The 17,016-nt window shown below is 37.5% G+C and overlaps 1 protein-coding gene across 10 annotated transcripts in view; it reads right to left on the minus strand.

Moving 5' to 3' along the window:
* Nucleotides 1–17,016, minus strand: part of DOCK10 (dedicator of cytokinesis 10) — a 218,944-nt gene that overhangs the window by 55,553 nt on the left and 146,375 nt on the right. For all 10 annotated transcript variants that reach the window (XM_080670696.1, XM_080670695.1, XM_080670694.1 and 7 more), the window contains exons 15-24: nt 14,113–14,235; nt 11,335–11,414; nt 8,871–9,058; nt 8,335–8,400; nt 6,566–6,658; nt 4,474–4,597; nt 4,159–4,280; nt 3,704–3,790; nt 1,779–1,871; nt 1,271–1,389 (exon numbers count right to left, since the gene is read on the minus strand). In XM_080670696.1, coding sequence (XP_080526822.1) covers nt 1,271–1,389; nt 1,779–1,871; nt 3,704–3,790; nt 4,159–4,280; nt 4,474–4,597; nt 6,566–6,658; nt 8,335–8,400; nt 8,871–9,058; nt 11,335–11,414; nt 14,113–14,235 — 1,095 coding nt within the window. The remainder of the gene's footprint in view (nt 1–1,270; nt 1,390–1,778; nt 1,872–3,703; nt 3,791–4,158; nt 4,281–4,473; nt 4,598–6,565; nt 6,659–8,334; nt 8,401–8,870; nt 9,059–11,334; nt 11,415–14,112; nt 14,236–17,016) is intronic.

Below are 17,016 nucleotides of genomic sequence, written 5' to 3' on the forward strand. Positions count from 1 at the left end.
AGAAAAAGATTTGTTGGGAATGTAAAATGGTACAGCCACTGTGGAAAACATTTTCTTGAAAACTGTCATACAACCCAGCAATCACACTGGGCATTTTTCTTAGTGATATGAGAACTTATATTTACCCCAAATCTACCCCAAACTGGAAACAACCTGGTGAATTGTTAAACATATTGTGATATGGAACACTACTCAGAAATAAAAAAAAAAGGAACTATGGATAGATGCAACAACCTGGATGACTCTCTAGGGGATTAATCTGAGTGAAAAAGAAAAAAACAATCTCAAAGGGTAGATATAGAGATAGATATGTGTATAGATATATAGATGAAATATATGTATATATATATATATATATATATATATATATATATATATACACACACACACACACATATATATATATATATACACACACACACACACACACACACACTCACACACTAGAGGCCCGTTGCATGAAGATTCGTGCAATAGGCCTTCCTTCCCCTGGCTGCTGGCACTGGTTTTCCTCCAGCACCTGGGACCCGTGCCACAGCAGAGCCGAGCCTTCAGCCTTCAGCAGAGCCAAGCCTTCAGCCTTTAGGCTTGGCTCCAGCTGCAGCAGAGCCTTCAGTCTTCAGTCTTCACTTGGGCAGAGCCTTGTGCCTGCATATGCAAATTAACCCACCATCTTTGTTGGGTTAATCTGCATACTCACTCCTGATTGGCTGGTGGGCATCACGGAGGTATGGTCAATTTGCATCTTTCTTTTCAGTGTAGATATATGTATACAATTTTTTATTTCTTAAAATGACAAAATTTTGGAGATGGAGAACAGCTGAGTAGTTACCTGGGATGAGGAGTGTGGGTGGGGATGAGAGGGAAACAGTTGTGGAGATGGAGTGCTCTGTATCCTGAGTCTATCAATGTCAATATCCTGGTAGTGCTACTGTACTGCAGTTTTGCAAAATGCTGCCTTTGGGGTAAATTGGGTAAATTGCATGGGATCTCTCTGCCTTATTTCCTACAATGGCATGTGAATCTATAATTACCTCAAATTAAAAAGTTTAATTAAATATCACAAAGAAAAGTTGAAAAAGAGGTCTAGTCTTTTACTCAATGATAACAACAGATGATTAGAAATCAAGAGTAAGAAATACTTAAATTTGAGATATGTGTTCAAATGAAACGCAAGCATACATAATTAGGTGGCCATTCAGTTAAAATCAAAGTTCTGTGTAAACACAGATGAGAAAAATCTCTTCTCCTAAGACTATGTTATGGATACCTGGTCACAGTTGTACTTATTTCATCTTCCTCATTCTGGACCAAAACCTTGAAGAGCTGGTTCAAGATTATAGGCAGAAAACTCATGATCGCATGAATCTTTTCCACATTCAATAAGTTCTGTAGTAAACCAACAGGAAACAAAAGGGTACTGATTAAATTGAAAACATATTCTGCTGATAGTTTTCAGAACTTGCTCCTCATTGCATTTAGCATGGCATGCAGGAGTGGGGGCAATGTGGCAATGGGATTTTAAAAACTAATTTAAAATAAATTGGCTTTACTTTTCATTCTTATTTTGAAACACCTGCCTATGCTTGTTTATTAACCCACAGACAGAAACTATTAAGGAATTGTGAAATGAAATAATTGACTCTCTTAATTGATAAGGCATTTAAAAATCTTCAGTGATAATTACCTCTTAGTTTGTGAGTCAATGAAAATTACAAAGGTCACTTTTGCCCATTTCTCCCCCAAAGACCACTGAAATGATTTGCATGTCACGTTACCTTACAAGAGCGGACAAAATTTGAGGTAGGTGACTGAGACATATCTTTCTCCCTTTTTTGGCACTCTCGGAAAAATGCGTTCACATATGGATCCTGAAACAGTAAGAATAAAAGTGTTTATTTCTGAGGACATGTAAACTGTGTAACAATCACGGTGATGGGAGGCAGCCTTTCTGTAGGCTCAATGCCTTCATGTGCAAGTGTTTTATGAAAGCCTCAATGACAGAGCTTTCATTTCCGCTTCTCATGGAGGGCTACAGTTGAAATAAACTACAAAGCCAACTCTCCTCCCTATTTCATGCTCATAGACTTGTTTTCCTTCTCGGCTACATGGTTATGGCTGGAGAATTACTTTCCTTGGCTTTCTACCTTTTTTATTTTTTTAAAAAATTATCTTCTTTCCTATTTTTGCTCCTGTTTCTTCCATAGACTTCTATCAATTTTTCTTACATATTCCTTAACACACATGAGGAATGCATAGGGACCTTTTCAGACTTAACTGCCAGAGCTAATAAAAAACTAGGAAGTGCACACTAACGTCATGAGATGACATGACTCTTACCCTTTGTGTCCCCCCAAATCTATAGGTTGATGTTCTAACTCCCAGTACCACAGGTTATGACTGTGTTTGGAAGTAATTAAGTTAAAGTGAGGCAGTTAGAGTGGCTGTAGTCCAATATAACTGATGTCCTTATAAAAGCAAAATTTGGACACCAGACATGTGCACGCACAGAGGAACAATCACATGGGGACACAGTGAGAAGGCCAAGGAGAGAGGCCTTAGAAGGAACCAACTCTGCTGATGCCTTGATCTTGGACTTCCAGCTTCCAGAACTGTGAGAAATAAATATCTATTGTTTAAGCTACCCCATCTGTGGTATTTTGTTATGGCAGCCCCTGCAGATTGATACGCCCTTGAATGGTATTCACTGAAGAGAGTGGCACTTTGGACATTCTCTAAATTCTATGCTGAGGGGTCAGATACACTCTCTGGGTCTTTCTCTGGTATTTATCAATTCTAGAAGGCCATCTGTGGTTTGGGAAATAGCATTACATCTGGCTTGAGGCACCCATGATTACTGAGAGACGTTTTGATCTGATCTATGTGTGGTCCTAATTTGTTTCTTTTTTCTTAGCAAACATGTATGTACTAAATTTAAAGCAGCACGAAACAAAAATCGAAAAGCAGACACACAGAGAATTTAAGGAAGGAGAAAAACGTGTTCTAGGTACTTGTGATAATTTGCTTTGCAGTTTATAATTGGTGCCAGGAATATGCTCACATTGGTGTAAAATATGCCTCACAATGGGAGGGGTGAGTTTGTGGTAATGTACAATGATCATAATTATATTTGTATCGCATTTTGCAGTTCATGAAATATTTTCACATGTAGTTTCTCATTTTAATCATCACCACACCCTTGGGTAGAGAGATTTAATTGTTATCCTTTTCCTGATGAGGAAACAGCGAATTCGGGGTGAAGTGACTTGCCCAGGGTCACTAAGCCAGAAGTTGGCCAAGGCAGTTATTAGATGCAGTTCTGCTGCCCTCATGGCCTTCCCATTAGGGAAGCTTTGGCTGGGCATTGGGAGTCAGAGTTAGTTTTCAGGTAAAGGTCCAAAGTCTTTATTTCTAACATTTCACATTTTTAACACTTGGGTGTTGTCAGTGGAAGCAAACCATCTTCCAAGGAAGGTGTCATCCTGATAAATACACTCTAGTACTTTGGTGCTGGACTTCTATAGATTAGGACGTTCTATCTCCCCTGGGAGAGGCATATAATTATGCCACAAACATTGTTCCTTTTCAATCACCAGCTCTTCTGACACCCTGTAAAATGGTGAGTCTCCTCCTGTAAATATAGGAGACACCTTATGATTCCACCTGTTGGACAAGATGCTGACATTTCAGACACCATGCTCACCTGAGTATTCACTGTTGACACAACAAATGTCGATACTTTGAAAAGTGGTTTCCCACCATCAACCCATTTCATGTCACTCCCACCGTGCTGCAAAAAAAAGTTTGTTACTGTCACTGTGGCAATTTGAGAGAAAGCGGATAAATAGGTTATTTAGTATATGTTCATTTGCCATCGTGATCCATTAATCTATATATAGAGGAAATAAAAGATACAAATACACCTGGCAATATTGATGAATGAAACCAGTGTGGTATCAAGGGATCATTGCTAATAGATCATCTCTATTGGCCATAAAGTAAACAAGATATATGAAATATCGTAGGTGCACTTGATTCATAATTATAATGGATGTACTATAACTACATGGTTGGGTTAATTTAAATAGCAGAAAGAGGATAACCTCATGCCATTTAGCTCATGTATTTCTTTCTCTTAAATTATACATCATTCAATACCTTTCCACTTGCAGAATCTTGAAAGCGTAAATAATTAGGAGGCAGGCTTGTAGCTATTGGGATATTGTACTCTTGAGAAGCTATCTGATCATGTTTCATCAGAGGAAGCCACGCATATCCAACTGTGCAGAGGAACAACAAAGAGTAAACTTTTGAGTACAAACCTCCATGGGGAGGAGGAACAATACAGTTATTTATTATTTATGATTATAAAACTTCCCTAAAAATGGAATAAATCAGAGCTTTTAAAATACTCTCCAATTCAAGTCCAACAAATGACATGTAAAGCTATCTCTGATTGCTTCCTGTCAGTACCTGATGTTTCCAGAGCCTCCTTCTTTTTGGCATTTGCTTTTGCATTTATGTCACAAGTGACATGATAAAAAGAAAACAGAATATGGTGTTTCTCATGGAGTTGTGTTGGCAGCTCAATTTTCACCTGCAATGAAAGAGATAATAGTTGGACTGAGTTTAAAATAATTTGCCCATGGTCAGAGCAAGACAAAATTCTTTAAAGAATTCTTTCATGAAATCTAGGTCTATGTTTAATTATTAGTGTCAGAAGTACTGATTTAACTCTCAATCAATACCCATCCTGCTAGCAGTAATGTGTTAAGATGTTGATATTTTCACTTCTGTATTGTGGTTGATTGTGATAATTTAGAATACCTAGTATGTCTCATTAGATAATTCATGCTGTTATAGTATGGATTAAATACACACACATGGACATAACTGTAGAAAGTAAAGAAGGCACAGACTGAGGATCTATTGTGAAGGGACACAAAATGAGAGAAGAGGAATTCTTTGTCTCCCAACAGGTGTGCATGGAACCAGTTGTATGAGCATCTCTTGGGAGCTCATTAGAAGTACAGAGTCTTAGACCCTACCCCAGACATATGGAATCAGAATCTGAATTTTAATAAGATTCCCCAGGCAATAACAGGCACATTACTGAGAAACATGGTAGTAATATATGATGTAACTTAAGTATGGAGTTTATCCATTTTAGAAAATAACAAAAATATATGTAGTACAGTGAGATTGTGGTAACTAAGTAATAAGCCATTTTATGAAGAGGCCACACTGTAGTTATAATGCTTCTGGATAAACATAAAACAAAGTTGATGTAGGTTAAGAATATTCTTAATGAGAATCAAACTCCATATTCTTGGAAAGATGTGTTTTGAAACCCTCTACATTTTATAGAGCTTTGCAGTTTCCAAACATCTGTCACATACATTGCCATTTAACCCACCCCCCAATAGCCTGGCGAGTGGGATGATAGAGGGTAAACGAAGATGAGATATGTTCGCAGGCTTGGAGTCATTGAGATTATGGCCTTGTCAGTAATGAGATCTTCTAGGGCAAGGACCCACGTCTTCTGATCACCACTTCAGACTGGAATCCCAGGATCCCGCGCAGGCAAGCTGCATTCCATTCCTTATCAGCAACTTAAGTAGTTTCCAGAATAGTCAAATCAAGCCATAACGTGATATAGAGCCATGCAAATTTATCTACCAGCTTATTTATTAGTCTATCTATCTGTCTATCTATCTATCTATCTATCTATCTATCTATCTATCTATCTATCATTTTTCCATCTCTATAATTTATTTTCACATTATTCAAGAAAAAATTTAATAACCTGATTATCAAAGTGTTGTCCCTGGAACTAACAGTGGCATCATTGTCACCTGGAAACTTGTTAGACATGCAAATTCTCAGGCCCCATTGCAGTCATATGGAATCCAAAAATTTGGGGAGGCTTCCAATAATCTGCGTTTTAACAAGCCTTCCAGGTGATTCTGACACATGATAAAGTTTGCGAAGTCCTGAATGGTAATGGTTTGCAAGCTTAAATATTCTTTATATACCAGCATGCTAACCTGGTTTAAAAAAAGCCAATATACAGTTCAAATTTTCCATGATTAACAATGTAATATAATGAATTTTTCTCTTTTCACACAGGTAATAAGAGAGTCTTGAGAGTTGACCAGGGCAGGGTTTATTCCATGCCATGTTTAGAGATGGGGGGGGGGTCCAAGGTCACCCAAGTTCACACAGATTATAAGCAATAGTGTGGGCTCATAGTGTATGTATTCGTTTGTTCTTTTCATTATGATATGGAATTGATTGGTAAAAGCTATCTAACACAATCTTTATTATATTGACCAGAGAAATAAGAGAAAAAGACAACTCTGGACTGAACTAATGGAATTTGCAACATACTTTTGGAGCAACTGTCAATTAATGTAATTTCTAAATCTTGGTCAAGTAACGCAGCTGCCCAGGCAGGTCTTCAGTCTGTGGTGTGGGCTAGACTGAGTGTTTATATTGTGTGCTATCTGGCCCACTCACCCATCATTTCAGGAGCTGCTGGGGGCAGTGGAGGCCTGGCCCTTACCTCGTCTGAGAAATCCGGATTCTGGGAATGGTGCAGAACTGCTGTGTAGGCGGCTGAGGTGAAGAGGGGCCCTCCAGGTTTTCCATAAATACACTGTTTAAAAAGTTATGAGTTGAATAATTATGAGCATCTGAAATTGACCCTGAGCACAATAAAGGCCACAACTGTTCAGTTACCAATCCTGGGACCAAGATAAATTTTGTGATACTTGCAGGCCTAGGTGACATCTAAGTGCCCTTGAACTCCATTGACCTGCTGCCCTGAATTTATTATACAATGGGGTGCTGCTAAAGAAAAATGTGAAGGCTTTAATTCATGGTGTAGGTATTACATTGACACTGAACACCCAAATCAGCTCATTACCTAACTTTGATGACTAGGAGATGAGACCGCATTTGCCCCATTCTGATTCCTATGGGACTATTCAGTGCGGGCCTAGAGTTTGAGGCAATCAGCTGGGTGACCGCAGGCTTGGTTGGACCCTAGCCCCTGACATGCCAGCCCCCAACCAAGAATGCTGAGCAGGAAGGACAGAGTTGGCTCCCGGCTCCGCCATACTAAATTACCATTCGATCCCAGCCCCTAATCAGGCCAGGAGAGGTGACAAGGGCACTTCCTACTCATGCAGCTTAAAGGCTCCCTTTGCCCAAGGCTCAGGATGCATCTTCTGACATCTGCGGTATCTGTGTGATGCTTTCGAATGCAGTGAAACAGTGGCCCCACACCTGCTACTATCCTTCTTTCCTAGAATTTTCCACATGAACGCTGCTCTAACAGCCTGGTTTGTCTGCCATCTGGTCACTGCCTTTGTTTGCTTGGCTACTCCATTTCACTTCCTTTTTTCTCTCCTGATGCTAATGTGTTGTGGAACTTGGAACCTGTGGATGCAGAGAGCAGCTCGAGACTATTTTAAAGAAGTCTCTCTATAGCATGACTCACTCAATCCCTCAAATTGGTTATTGTTCTTCTGACCTTCTTAACGCAGAGAACTCAATTGGTACCTGACAGAGGGCTTTCAGAGGAGATCTCAGATGACTGTGGGGTTCATTAGCAACTGGTTTTGTCCTTTCTCTGATTCACTGCGACTGGGGAGATGTGGCCACCGGCCAACTAGAAACTATTTTCCTCCCTATTTTTATAGGTTATTTTATGTTTGAAGCCCATAAAATAAAAAGTTTATATAAAATATGAACTCTGAAAAATGCCGCCCAGTGGCAGCTTTATAGGTTAAAACAGCACAATTCATACAAACATCATAGTTTTATTGATCTTATAAAATCATGTGACCATCAAGCAGGACCACTGAAGTCCTGGAGTCATTTCCCAGCTCCTCTGGCCTCACGCACCTTCCATAAATGTGAGCATCCCATGGGCCCAGTGCATTAGCCAGAGGTCAGTATGCAGCAACTCTTCTGCACAGGCCACATGCAGGCCAGCTGGGAGGTGGCATTTAAATCAAGCATGCCAAATCAGAGGCAGGCCACTCTCTGAAAATGGCAAAGTCTTCCAGGGGGAATCTTTGTATTTATTTCACACTAGATTGGTTTCCCTTTTTCTCCATCATGAAAAGCTAAACAGAGCCACAGCCTGGCATTTCTCATAGCTCTAGTTAATGATGGCTATTCTATCAGGTACATTTAGGACATCAAAACACATGTGTTTCATTGCTTCTCTTTCAACCACTCTTGAATAAAAAGCCTCCTGGTGGCAGAGAGAACCTCTGCGCATGCCCACCCTTTAATGTTGTGTCCCCCGTGGACTTGGCCTACCTTCACGGGCTTGGCACCTTCTTCATCTGAATTTTTGAATTCAATGCACACGGTTATATTTCGTGCCTGAAATTACAGTGAGAGAAATGGAAACTATAACGGCCTATAATGTAACACCAAAAAAACAATCTAAGTACCTAAAATAAGTATCTTTGAATTAAATCCAAAACATGTACAGTACACAATACTTTCTTATGACATCCATAGTGCTCAGAAATAGCAGGATTTGGAGAGATTATATAAAAGAGAAGAAAACTCATATCTAAGAGGGACAGGCATGCTATGTGCAGAGTATCTTAAGAAACTGAAAAAAGTCTAGAACAACATTATTTAGGGCTGATTTAGAAAGTTATTGTGTCACACAAGCACTTTTAACGGGAAACTCATCATTGCCCTTTATTAAGAATTTTCTTCAAACCATTTTCTTTTCCAAAGTGACGAACTATGGTAATTTGTATTTGAACTTTCAGGAGACCATTTTAATATGGTCTAAACAGAGTGAAGACAGAGGATGATACTTAAGAACCATACCCTACCTTGTTGAAACATTTCTGGCTGTCATACTTGAGGTGCTTGGGGTAAATATACATTTGATTTTTGTATACTCTATAAGGACGGCAATACTTTGTTGAATCGTAAACAAACTCTTCCACCTCCACTGTGGGTTCTGGTTGAGCCATCATATTGAAAGGCTTGACAGGGATAAAGGACGATGTTACACAGTCTTTAAAAATCAGAAAATAAGAGTTTGTCATTTAATATGATTTTTTAAGTGAATAACACTTAACATATTTTAAAATTAATCCACTCAAAATAGAAACTCCATTCTTTTATGCCAATTTATGTTAAATTATGCTAGCATGAAAAATTTGTAGGAATTAGGCATGCTAGACAATCAAACTATATATTTAATACAATTGATGTCATAAAAACTGGTAAATCTTTCAGATAGGTTTATAATTATTTTCTTTTTGTATTAAACTTGATATAAAAAGTAAATTTTGGCTACTGATCCTTTGAGTGCACTCACCAGGTATTAGGGATTCACCCATTGCCCTATAGTGGGTGTCCATTACTAATAGTACCAAGTGGATTAATAGTATTTTTTCCCCTACAGAGTGATTTCACAACATAGACCTGACCTGAAACCCCTCTGCAATATTAGTTATAATTTATTGTATTTTTCTCTTCAGTTTTTATAATCTTTTAAAAATCTAATCTTGTAAGTACAGCTTAAAAAGACCATGAGGAATTTATAAATCAAAATTTCTCTGATAAAATAGTTTGGAGGCTGAAGTTGTGGTACTGAAAAATAGCAAGGCCTTCTACCTTCCTTTATCCCATCTCTAATCTTCCTGTATTTAAAAAAGCAAAATTATTAGCTAACTATGCTGGGAATCAAATTACAGGTTTTTTTAAAAAAATAAATTATAATATTTCTATAATTTATTTGAATTTCTCTAATGTCCCACAGTCCTGACAAAGAGAATATTTTAGCTCTCTCTTTTGTTACTTTTCTTTCCCATAGGTAATAAAAGCCACATCCCTCACATCAGAGAGAGGAAATGACTTAGTTTGTCCTCTTCTTTTTCATCCCAATCAATATAAAAGTGATTTGGAACATGGCTTAAGTTAGAATTCTCATTTTATTTCTCGTGCACGATTTCATGCGCACTGGGCCTCTAGTTTCGTAATAAGATGTTTTGTGGAAAAATTATAAAAATAAAAAACTTCACAATGCTAATGGTGCTTCAGCTATCCTGTGGCACCCATCCCACCCTGCTTGTAGTTAATTTTAGGGTGTCTGGATTCATTCTTTGCATCACTGAGAAAGTCACTAACAGGCATAATCAGAAGTAACTTAACAAAATAAGCTGATCTCACCACTTAAGAAATAAATTTTGAAACTCTTATTTATAAGTTCTTTCTTTCTTTTTTAATCCTCACCTGAGGATATTTTTTTTCCCATTTATTTTTAGGGAGAGTGGAAGGAAGAGGGAAAGACAGAGAAAAACACAGTGTGAGAGAGACACATCGATCCGTTGCCTCCCGCATACCCCTGACCAGGGCCGGTAGCCTGCAAGGTACCCACGTGCCCTTGACCAGAATTGAACCCGGCACCCTTCATTCCGTAGGCCAATGCTCTATTCATTGAGCCAAACCGGCTAGGGCTATTTTTAAGTTAATTCTTTACTATACACTTCTGAAATTCAAATTTTCATTTCACTGACATAAATAGAATTTTGACCATATTCTGAAAAAGATGAATGCTTTCTGCGTAATTACAGTCTAAAGATATTCTAGCTCTAATCACTGCATGGCCGCTGGGGGCTCTGCATGGTGCTCAGAGTAACTGACAGTGCAGGGAGGCAGAACCAGCCCTGTATTTTGAGTCATAGGAACTGGATAGAATGAATATAGATTCTCCCATTATGGGTTATTAGTCTATCATTCTATCTGAATCTGACTTTCTGCATTTGCAATCCTTTAGGGCAGTGGTCGGCAAACTCATTAGTCAACAGAGCCAAATATCAACAGTACAACGATTGAAATTTCTTTTGAGAGCCGAAAACCGACTTCTGCACATGGGCCGCAAAGTTTCAATCGCACTGTATGTGCGCGCCCGCACGTGGTATTTTGTGGAAGAGCCACACTCAAGGGGCCAAAGAGTCATATGTGGCTCGCGAGCCGCAGTTTGCCGACCACAGCTTTAGGGGTTTGAAGATTAAATAATATAATTTAACACCTTCCTCTGTGCATGGTGCACACCAGATAAGTATTAAGTTACCCTGAATATAGTTACTGTTCTACTATACTTATCTTCTTAATAAAGAAATAAGAAGCCCCAAATTTCTGTAAGGTAATAAATTCCATTTATCTCAAACTTTGAGAAAAAACCCCACACCAAACAAATCTTTGTAACCAACCATCTAACCAACTAACCAAAATAACACTAAATATTAAAAACTCTATAAGCAAACTAGGACATCAACATCATACTTGGATGCTCCAAAGGAATGTTGTCAACAACAATATCCAGGCTTCCAGGAATGGTCTGCATTTTGCTTACTCTGTCAGCCCTGTGAACGTATATAAACACACACACACACACACACACACACACACACACACACACACACACACTGAATTATTCTAGTTGTCAAGAAAAAAAAACAGTCAACTGTAATTCTGAGCTTTGATTAAGGGTAAACAGTAGGACCCCATCCAATCCTGTGAATGACTTTATGTAGTTGGTTTGATTTTGAAAACTAAATTTTATCTGATATTGCCAATACAAATAAAAACCAGGGAGGAGTGAAGTTACAGATATCCTAAAGATTGTTTTAAATTTATTTGCACCTACTTCTGATAACATTTACATGAACGGCTAAACAATATAATAATAGTAAATACAGTTTTCTGTACCAAAAAGCACTAGTATTTGAACTGGTTTCAGTGATGCACTTTCATAAAGAATCTTAAGCCTTGAGAGCTGCGCTGGCCTTTGTTACAAGTGCTAAGTGGACCAGTCTGCTTTTCTCCTCTTCACCAATAGTCAAGAAGGACAAAGAGCCTTTCCCTGATCTTGGTTCTTCTGTCTTCTCCCACCCTGTAAATGCATGCAGACACGCCCTTCCTGCCTAGCCCTGCTCTCCATTCACTCCGAGTATTGGTTCCTGACTCCAGTCCTTGCATTTCTTTCCCTCTCTCTCTACTAAAACCTTCTCGCCCAACCTCCTTTAAAGTAAAGTGAAAACCATAGTAGCCTGATAACAGCTTCAAGTGCTCTCCCTTTCAGGAAATTGACTTTGATAGGTAGAATAATTATAGTGGTAGGTCAGAGCCAGCTCTTCCCAGCTTGTGAGAGCTGATGGTTAAATTTTCAGTTATTTTGCCTGCCAATTGTTAAACACAATCATTTTTAAAAATGAAATTATATAAACTTACCATTAAACAAATTGTATTAAAGTCCAAGGTAATAAGTATACTCAAAATTCATCATTTACTAATTATTTTACTACGAGATAGATGATCCATAATCTTGAGGTTATTTATGTGTATTGTATGGTGGAAATGTTATATAATGGTGTGCACATTTCCTCCCAGCTCTGTATTTGGTGAAGCCCCATAGGTAGCTTGAAATTAGCAATTGTAGGAGAATTTACACCATAGAAATTGGCTATCAGTACAAATCAGTTTTCCCCCACTAGAGTGTCATTTGGTAAACATTTATCAGCACAATACTGAGAATAAATGCCATAGGTATGAGGTGTCTCTGAAATAATTTAATGTTTCACCAGTATTCTAGATGCCCTCTAGCAGCCACAGTGAAAACTTTCTTTGCTATATGCTGATAACAGGATTATTTTTAGAGTAATGCCTTCTGTTTATACAAGATTATCCCCAAATCTTTTGACCATTCCTTCTCAGCATTTCAAATTTTCATGCTTTAGTAATCTGGCAAGACAGTAAAGAGAAAAAGCACTCCTGATTTCCACTTAGTAGCTGTGGGAAGGCCATGATTAGGGGTTTTAACCAGGAAGTTGCTTAAGTCAAGGGGGGTCTCCCCATATAAGGAGTATCATCATAAACAAGTACTATTGGTCCAGAGCCTCCTCTCGGATTTTACCTCTCACCTTTATTTTGCTTTCTCAAGTTTAATTACTTTCCAGGACAACAAAAAAATCGGGAAAACATCCCTTATAGTTAAATAGAAATACATCTTCCCTTGAAGATACAGAAAATATTAATAATGCCTGTTTCATAGTAATATGTTATTTTGTTTTGGACATACAAAATTAATTCATAGTGGACTGTTGACTTTTAGATGGGAGAGGCAGAGAGTTAACATTTGGGAAAGGGGCAAAGGGTACAAGAATTCTATGTGTATTGGGGGATTAACAATTTAAGGTAAGTTTCTTGTCATGAAAGATCTTATCATCATAAGATAGTGAATGCATGGTGATTCATTTTTAGAATGTGGCTTTTATATTTTCCCCTTTTTAGCACTAATTTCCATCATTTTCTCCAAAAGCATTTGAAAGACAGAAATATTATAAATCATTATATTCACAGCAGTGCATTGCTCTATGAAGTTTTAAAACATAGTTTTAAAATTCCTTAACACTCCTACCATTTAGAGGCATCTATGTGCCCTTCGTTTGAATCTAGGCTCCCTTGATGGTACAAAAATGGCACTTTTGCAATTTCTTGGCCCCACCCAGTCTTAAGAAACTGGCTGTTATCATTTTCTGTCCCTTGGGGTACTTACTCTTAGAATCCAGCTATGAGAAAACCATAGTAGCCTACGGAGAGGGTCCCATGGATAGGAGCCACAGTTTCCAGCCCACAGCTCCAGTGAGTTCTCAGCCAATAGCAACTTGGCAGTTATTAAATGAGCCACCTTAATAGTAGGTCCTCTAGCTTCAATTGACCTCACCCAGCTGATGCCACTCATCTACCTATGCTCAAATTATGGACAAGGAGTAAATAAGTGATGTTGTTTATTGTAAGTCACTAAGTTTTGGGGTGACTTGTTACACAGCAATAGATAACCTACATAGTTTAATGCTCCACACTCCTTCCATATAATTTGGCCAATATACCTTTGCGGTTGTCATTTGGGCATATGTGAAGTCATGGGCAAACCATCTGCTTTCTGGAGGAATATGGACATTGAGAATAAGGTAATCAAGTATTGTTTATGCATAAATTACAAGTCAATAGTGGCAATGGAGTTGATTTATGTTAATTTTAAGAGTACAGCCCAAATCCTACCTTCTATAATCTGACACTAGTTTAAGTAGGTCCTCGGTTGAAATCTTGCTACTTTCTTGTCTATATAATGGTGAAAATCTTGAGTCTCTGTCCACATTTCCCTGGTTGTCCTTAAATACTGATCTGAAAGAAAAGAATATTTATTTAGTTTGGTATTTGGATACTGTTTACAGAGTTGTGTTTTTAAGGTGATTAAAATAATTTAATTTCCCATTTATAATGGGAAAACTTCCATTATAAAAAATTTAGAGATAAAAATACAAGAAAACTTTTCAGACAAAAGTTTCATTTAGACACTACATTTATATTTAACTTTTTACTTTTCAACTCAGTATCTAAAGTGACAGCAGCCCATATTACAACTACATTTATTTATGATTTAGTAACATATCAAACCTAGGGAAGGTGGTGAAAGGAAAGGAACATGTTATTCCTTCTTCATTATTTCCTGAGCAAGCCAGGGCCACTTCAGTTTGGGTGGTGCCATTAGGTTTTAAAAGTATAAGAAAAGGGATAAGAACCTGAACATGGACATGAGGGCCAGACTCTTGAAACATTTTCATGGAGATAAATGTGCACAAGTCCTACATTTTAGGACAAAGATGGATATAAAATGGAGAACATCTGAGTCAGAATTTTGTACTAACTAATGATACTATCATGAATTGAAGTCATTTATTTCCTTCCTTGATCCATTTCACTGGAACTGCATAGATTTAGTTAAAATATATAAATTGTTTTTGTCCAAACAACATAGTAATGTCAGGCAACACTTGCTGACAAACTAGTATACACAACACAGCTTATTTCAGTTTTTCTTCCTCATCATTCATCATACTCTGCCTCCCAAAGAAAATTAGATGCATGTGTAATTGATTTTTCTCTAATGTTGATGAAATGCTGAATTTTTATTTCTCCTAGCTTAAGGACCTTGACTAGATGATTTTATTACTCTTTATAATTTAAAAAGCTTTCAGTGTTCAGGCTGAAATGGTCATTTAAATGGATAGCTGATCATAGAGCTTTAATATATAGTAATACAGAAAATGTGCCAGAAATTTATCAGAATAATATTTTAGATTCCTTCCATCTTTTTCCCATTTTTTCTCTGTTAAAGTACTAAGTGAGGGGGGAAAAGCTCCCCTATCAGATAACACTAATGAAGCAGAATGAAAATATTTAACAAGACGATTATTTTTATTTAAAAATAATATAGGGCTTTTATTCACATGCATGGCATATTGAAACAAATATGATGTATTTCCCAATATGGGAGAAGACTAACTGAGCTTAAACAGGAGTTTTGTGTTTTTTTTTTAATTAACCAGCCTTTGCAAATATATTGATAGACATGGGTTGTGTAACTCGTTTTTGCACTTATCCACAGTTCTGTTCTAGAAATAGCTCACTTTCATTGGACACATCGTAAAGAGAATGAGGAGCATAGCACCAGAAAGTACTGCTTAGTACCAAACACCCTGTCCTTGCTCAATAAATATTCTAACTGGCAACAGAACACAGACTGACTCATTTACACAGATGGCTTCAGGGTGGCTGGGACACTGTGCCTAGTTCCAGTTGCCGCAGTTGAGCAATGATCAGTATATGTGAGAGTCTCAGAACCATGGCATTTGGGGTATGATGGAAGAAATGCAATGTTTAGCCAAAAGAAAAAGCAGCTTGGGTGTCCCTTAGAGCTTCATTCATAGGTAGCATGAATGCCACAATGTATAGAAAGAATTGGGCATATTTTTTGTGGCTATGGGAGACAAAATATAGAAGTGATTGTCAAACAGTTTAAACATTTTTTTAAATGATTTATCTAATCATCAGAGATACAGAAAGACAGAAAGAACCACAGTGGGAGGCACTTGACTTTTTCTCACTGGAAGTATTCAAACAGAGGTTGAATAAACATTTGTTGGGGATATTATTAGACTGTGTACCTTCTCTAAGTTATAAATATAAGAATAAAATTTTACTGTAGTCTCACTTAATTTTAAAGAAAATTCAGTGTTGTGCACTGGCCCATTTAGAATGTTGCATGAAACAGAGTAAAGAAATAAAAAACAGTCTTGGCAAGGACTTAGGGCACATATTATTCTAGGGTGATATGCTCAGAGAGGGTTCCATTTAACAACATGATTTTCTCCTGAATCAATGAGTGTAAAACACCCTACCTCCTGGAGGATAAATGTTTTTTTTTTTTTTTTTTTTTTTTGCTGTAAAATGGCACCACAGCTGGTGTCAAAGATAAGAACATGAATTTCAGATAAAATGTTCACAGCAATGAGTATCTGTGTGTTGTAATGGGTCAGATGATTAGATCTGGGTAAAAATATGGTCATATGCTACACTGTCACTTCTATGTGACAGTTGATTAGTGACAGTTGATTTTAAGGGCCAAAGTGTTTTAGGATACACTCAAAGCTGTAATGTGAAACAAATGTCCATCTAGAAATATAATAGAAAGGAGAAGTAGCCAGAGAATTAGCAGTATCAGTAGGGTATTGAAATATGTCAGGAACTAGCTTATGTCAAAGTCACATGAATAACAATGAGCGTTCAATGTTTACTTGAAGCAGTTTCCACATAATAAAGGAAAATTAAAATCTTCTTTAATTATATCTGATACTTATTTTTGTGGTTAGATAATATAAGTAGTATAACATAAAACCTTTAGAAATGTATGCTAACCATTTTTCTCAGTTGCTAGTGATGTCTAAGAAGTCTAAACCATATATTTATATACAGAAATTGGTGGTGAATACGTTTCCCTAACTTACAACCGAACCACTCATCAGGCGTTCATGTAGCATGAGCTTGTGGTTTTGTTGGCTTTCCTGTCCTAGATATAATTACTTTAATAGTGGTAACATTGCCAGTCTCCCTAGAAACTTCATC

Source organism: Plecotus auritus (assembly GCF_963455305.1).
Source record: "Plecotus auritus genome assembly, chromosome: 5".
Lineage (NCBI taxonomy): Eukaryota > Metazoa > Chordata > Mammalia > Chiroptera > Vespertilionidae > Plecotus > Plecotus auritus.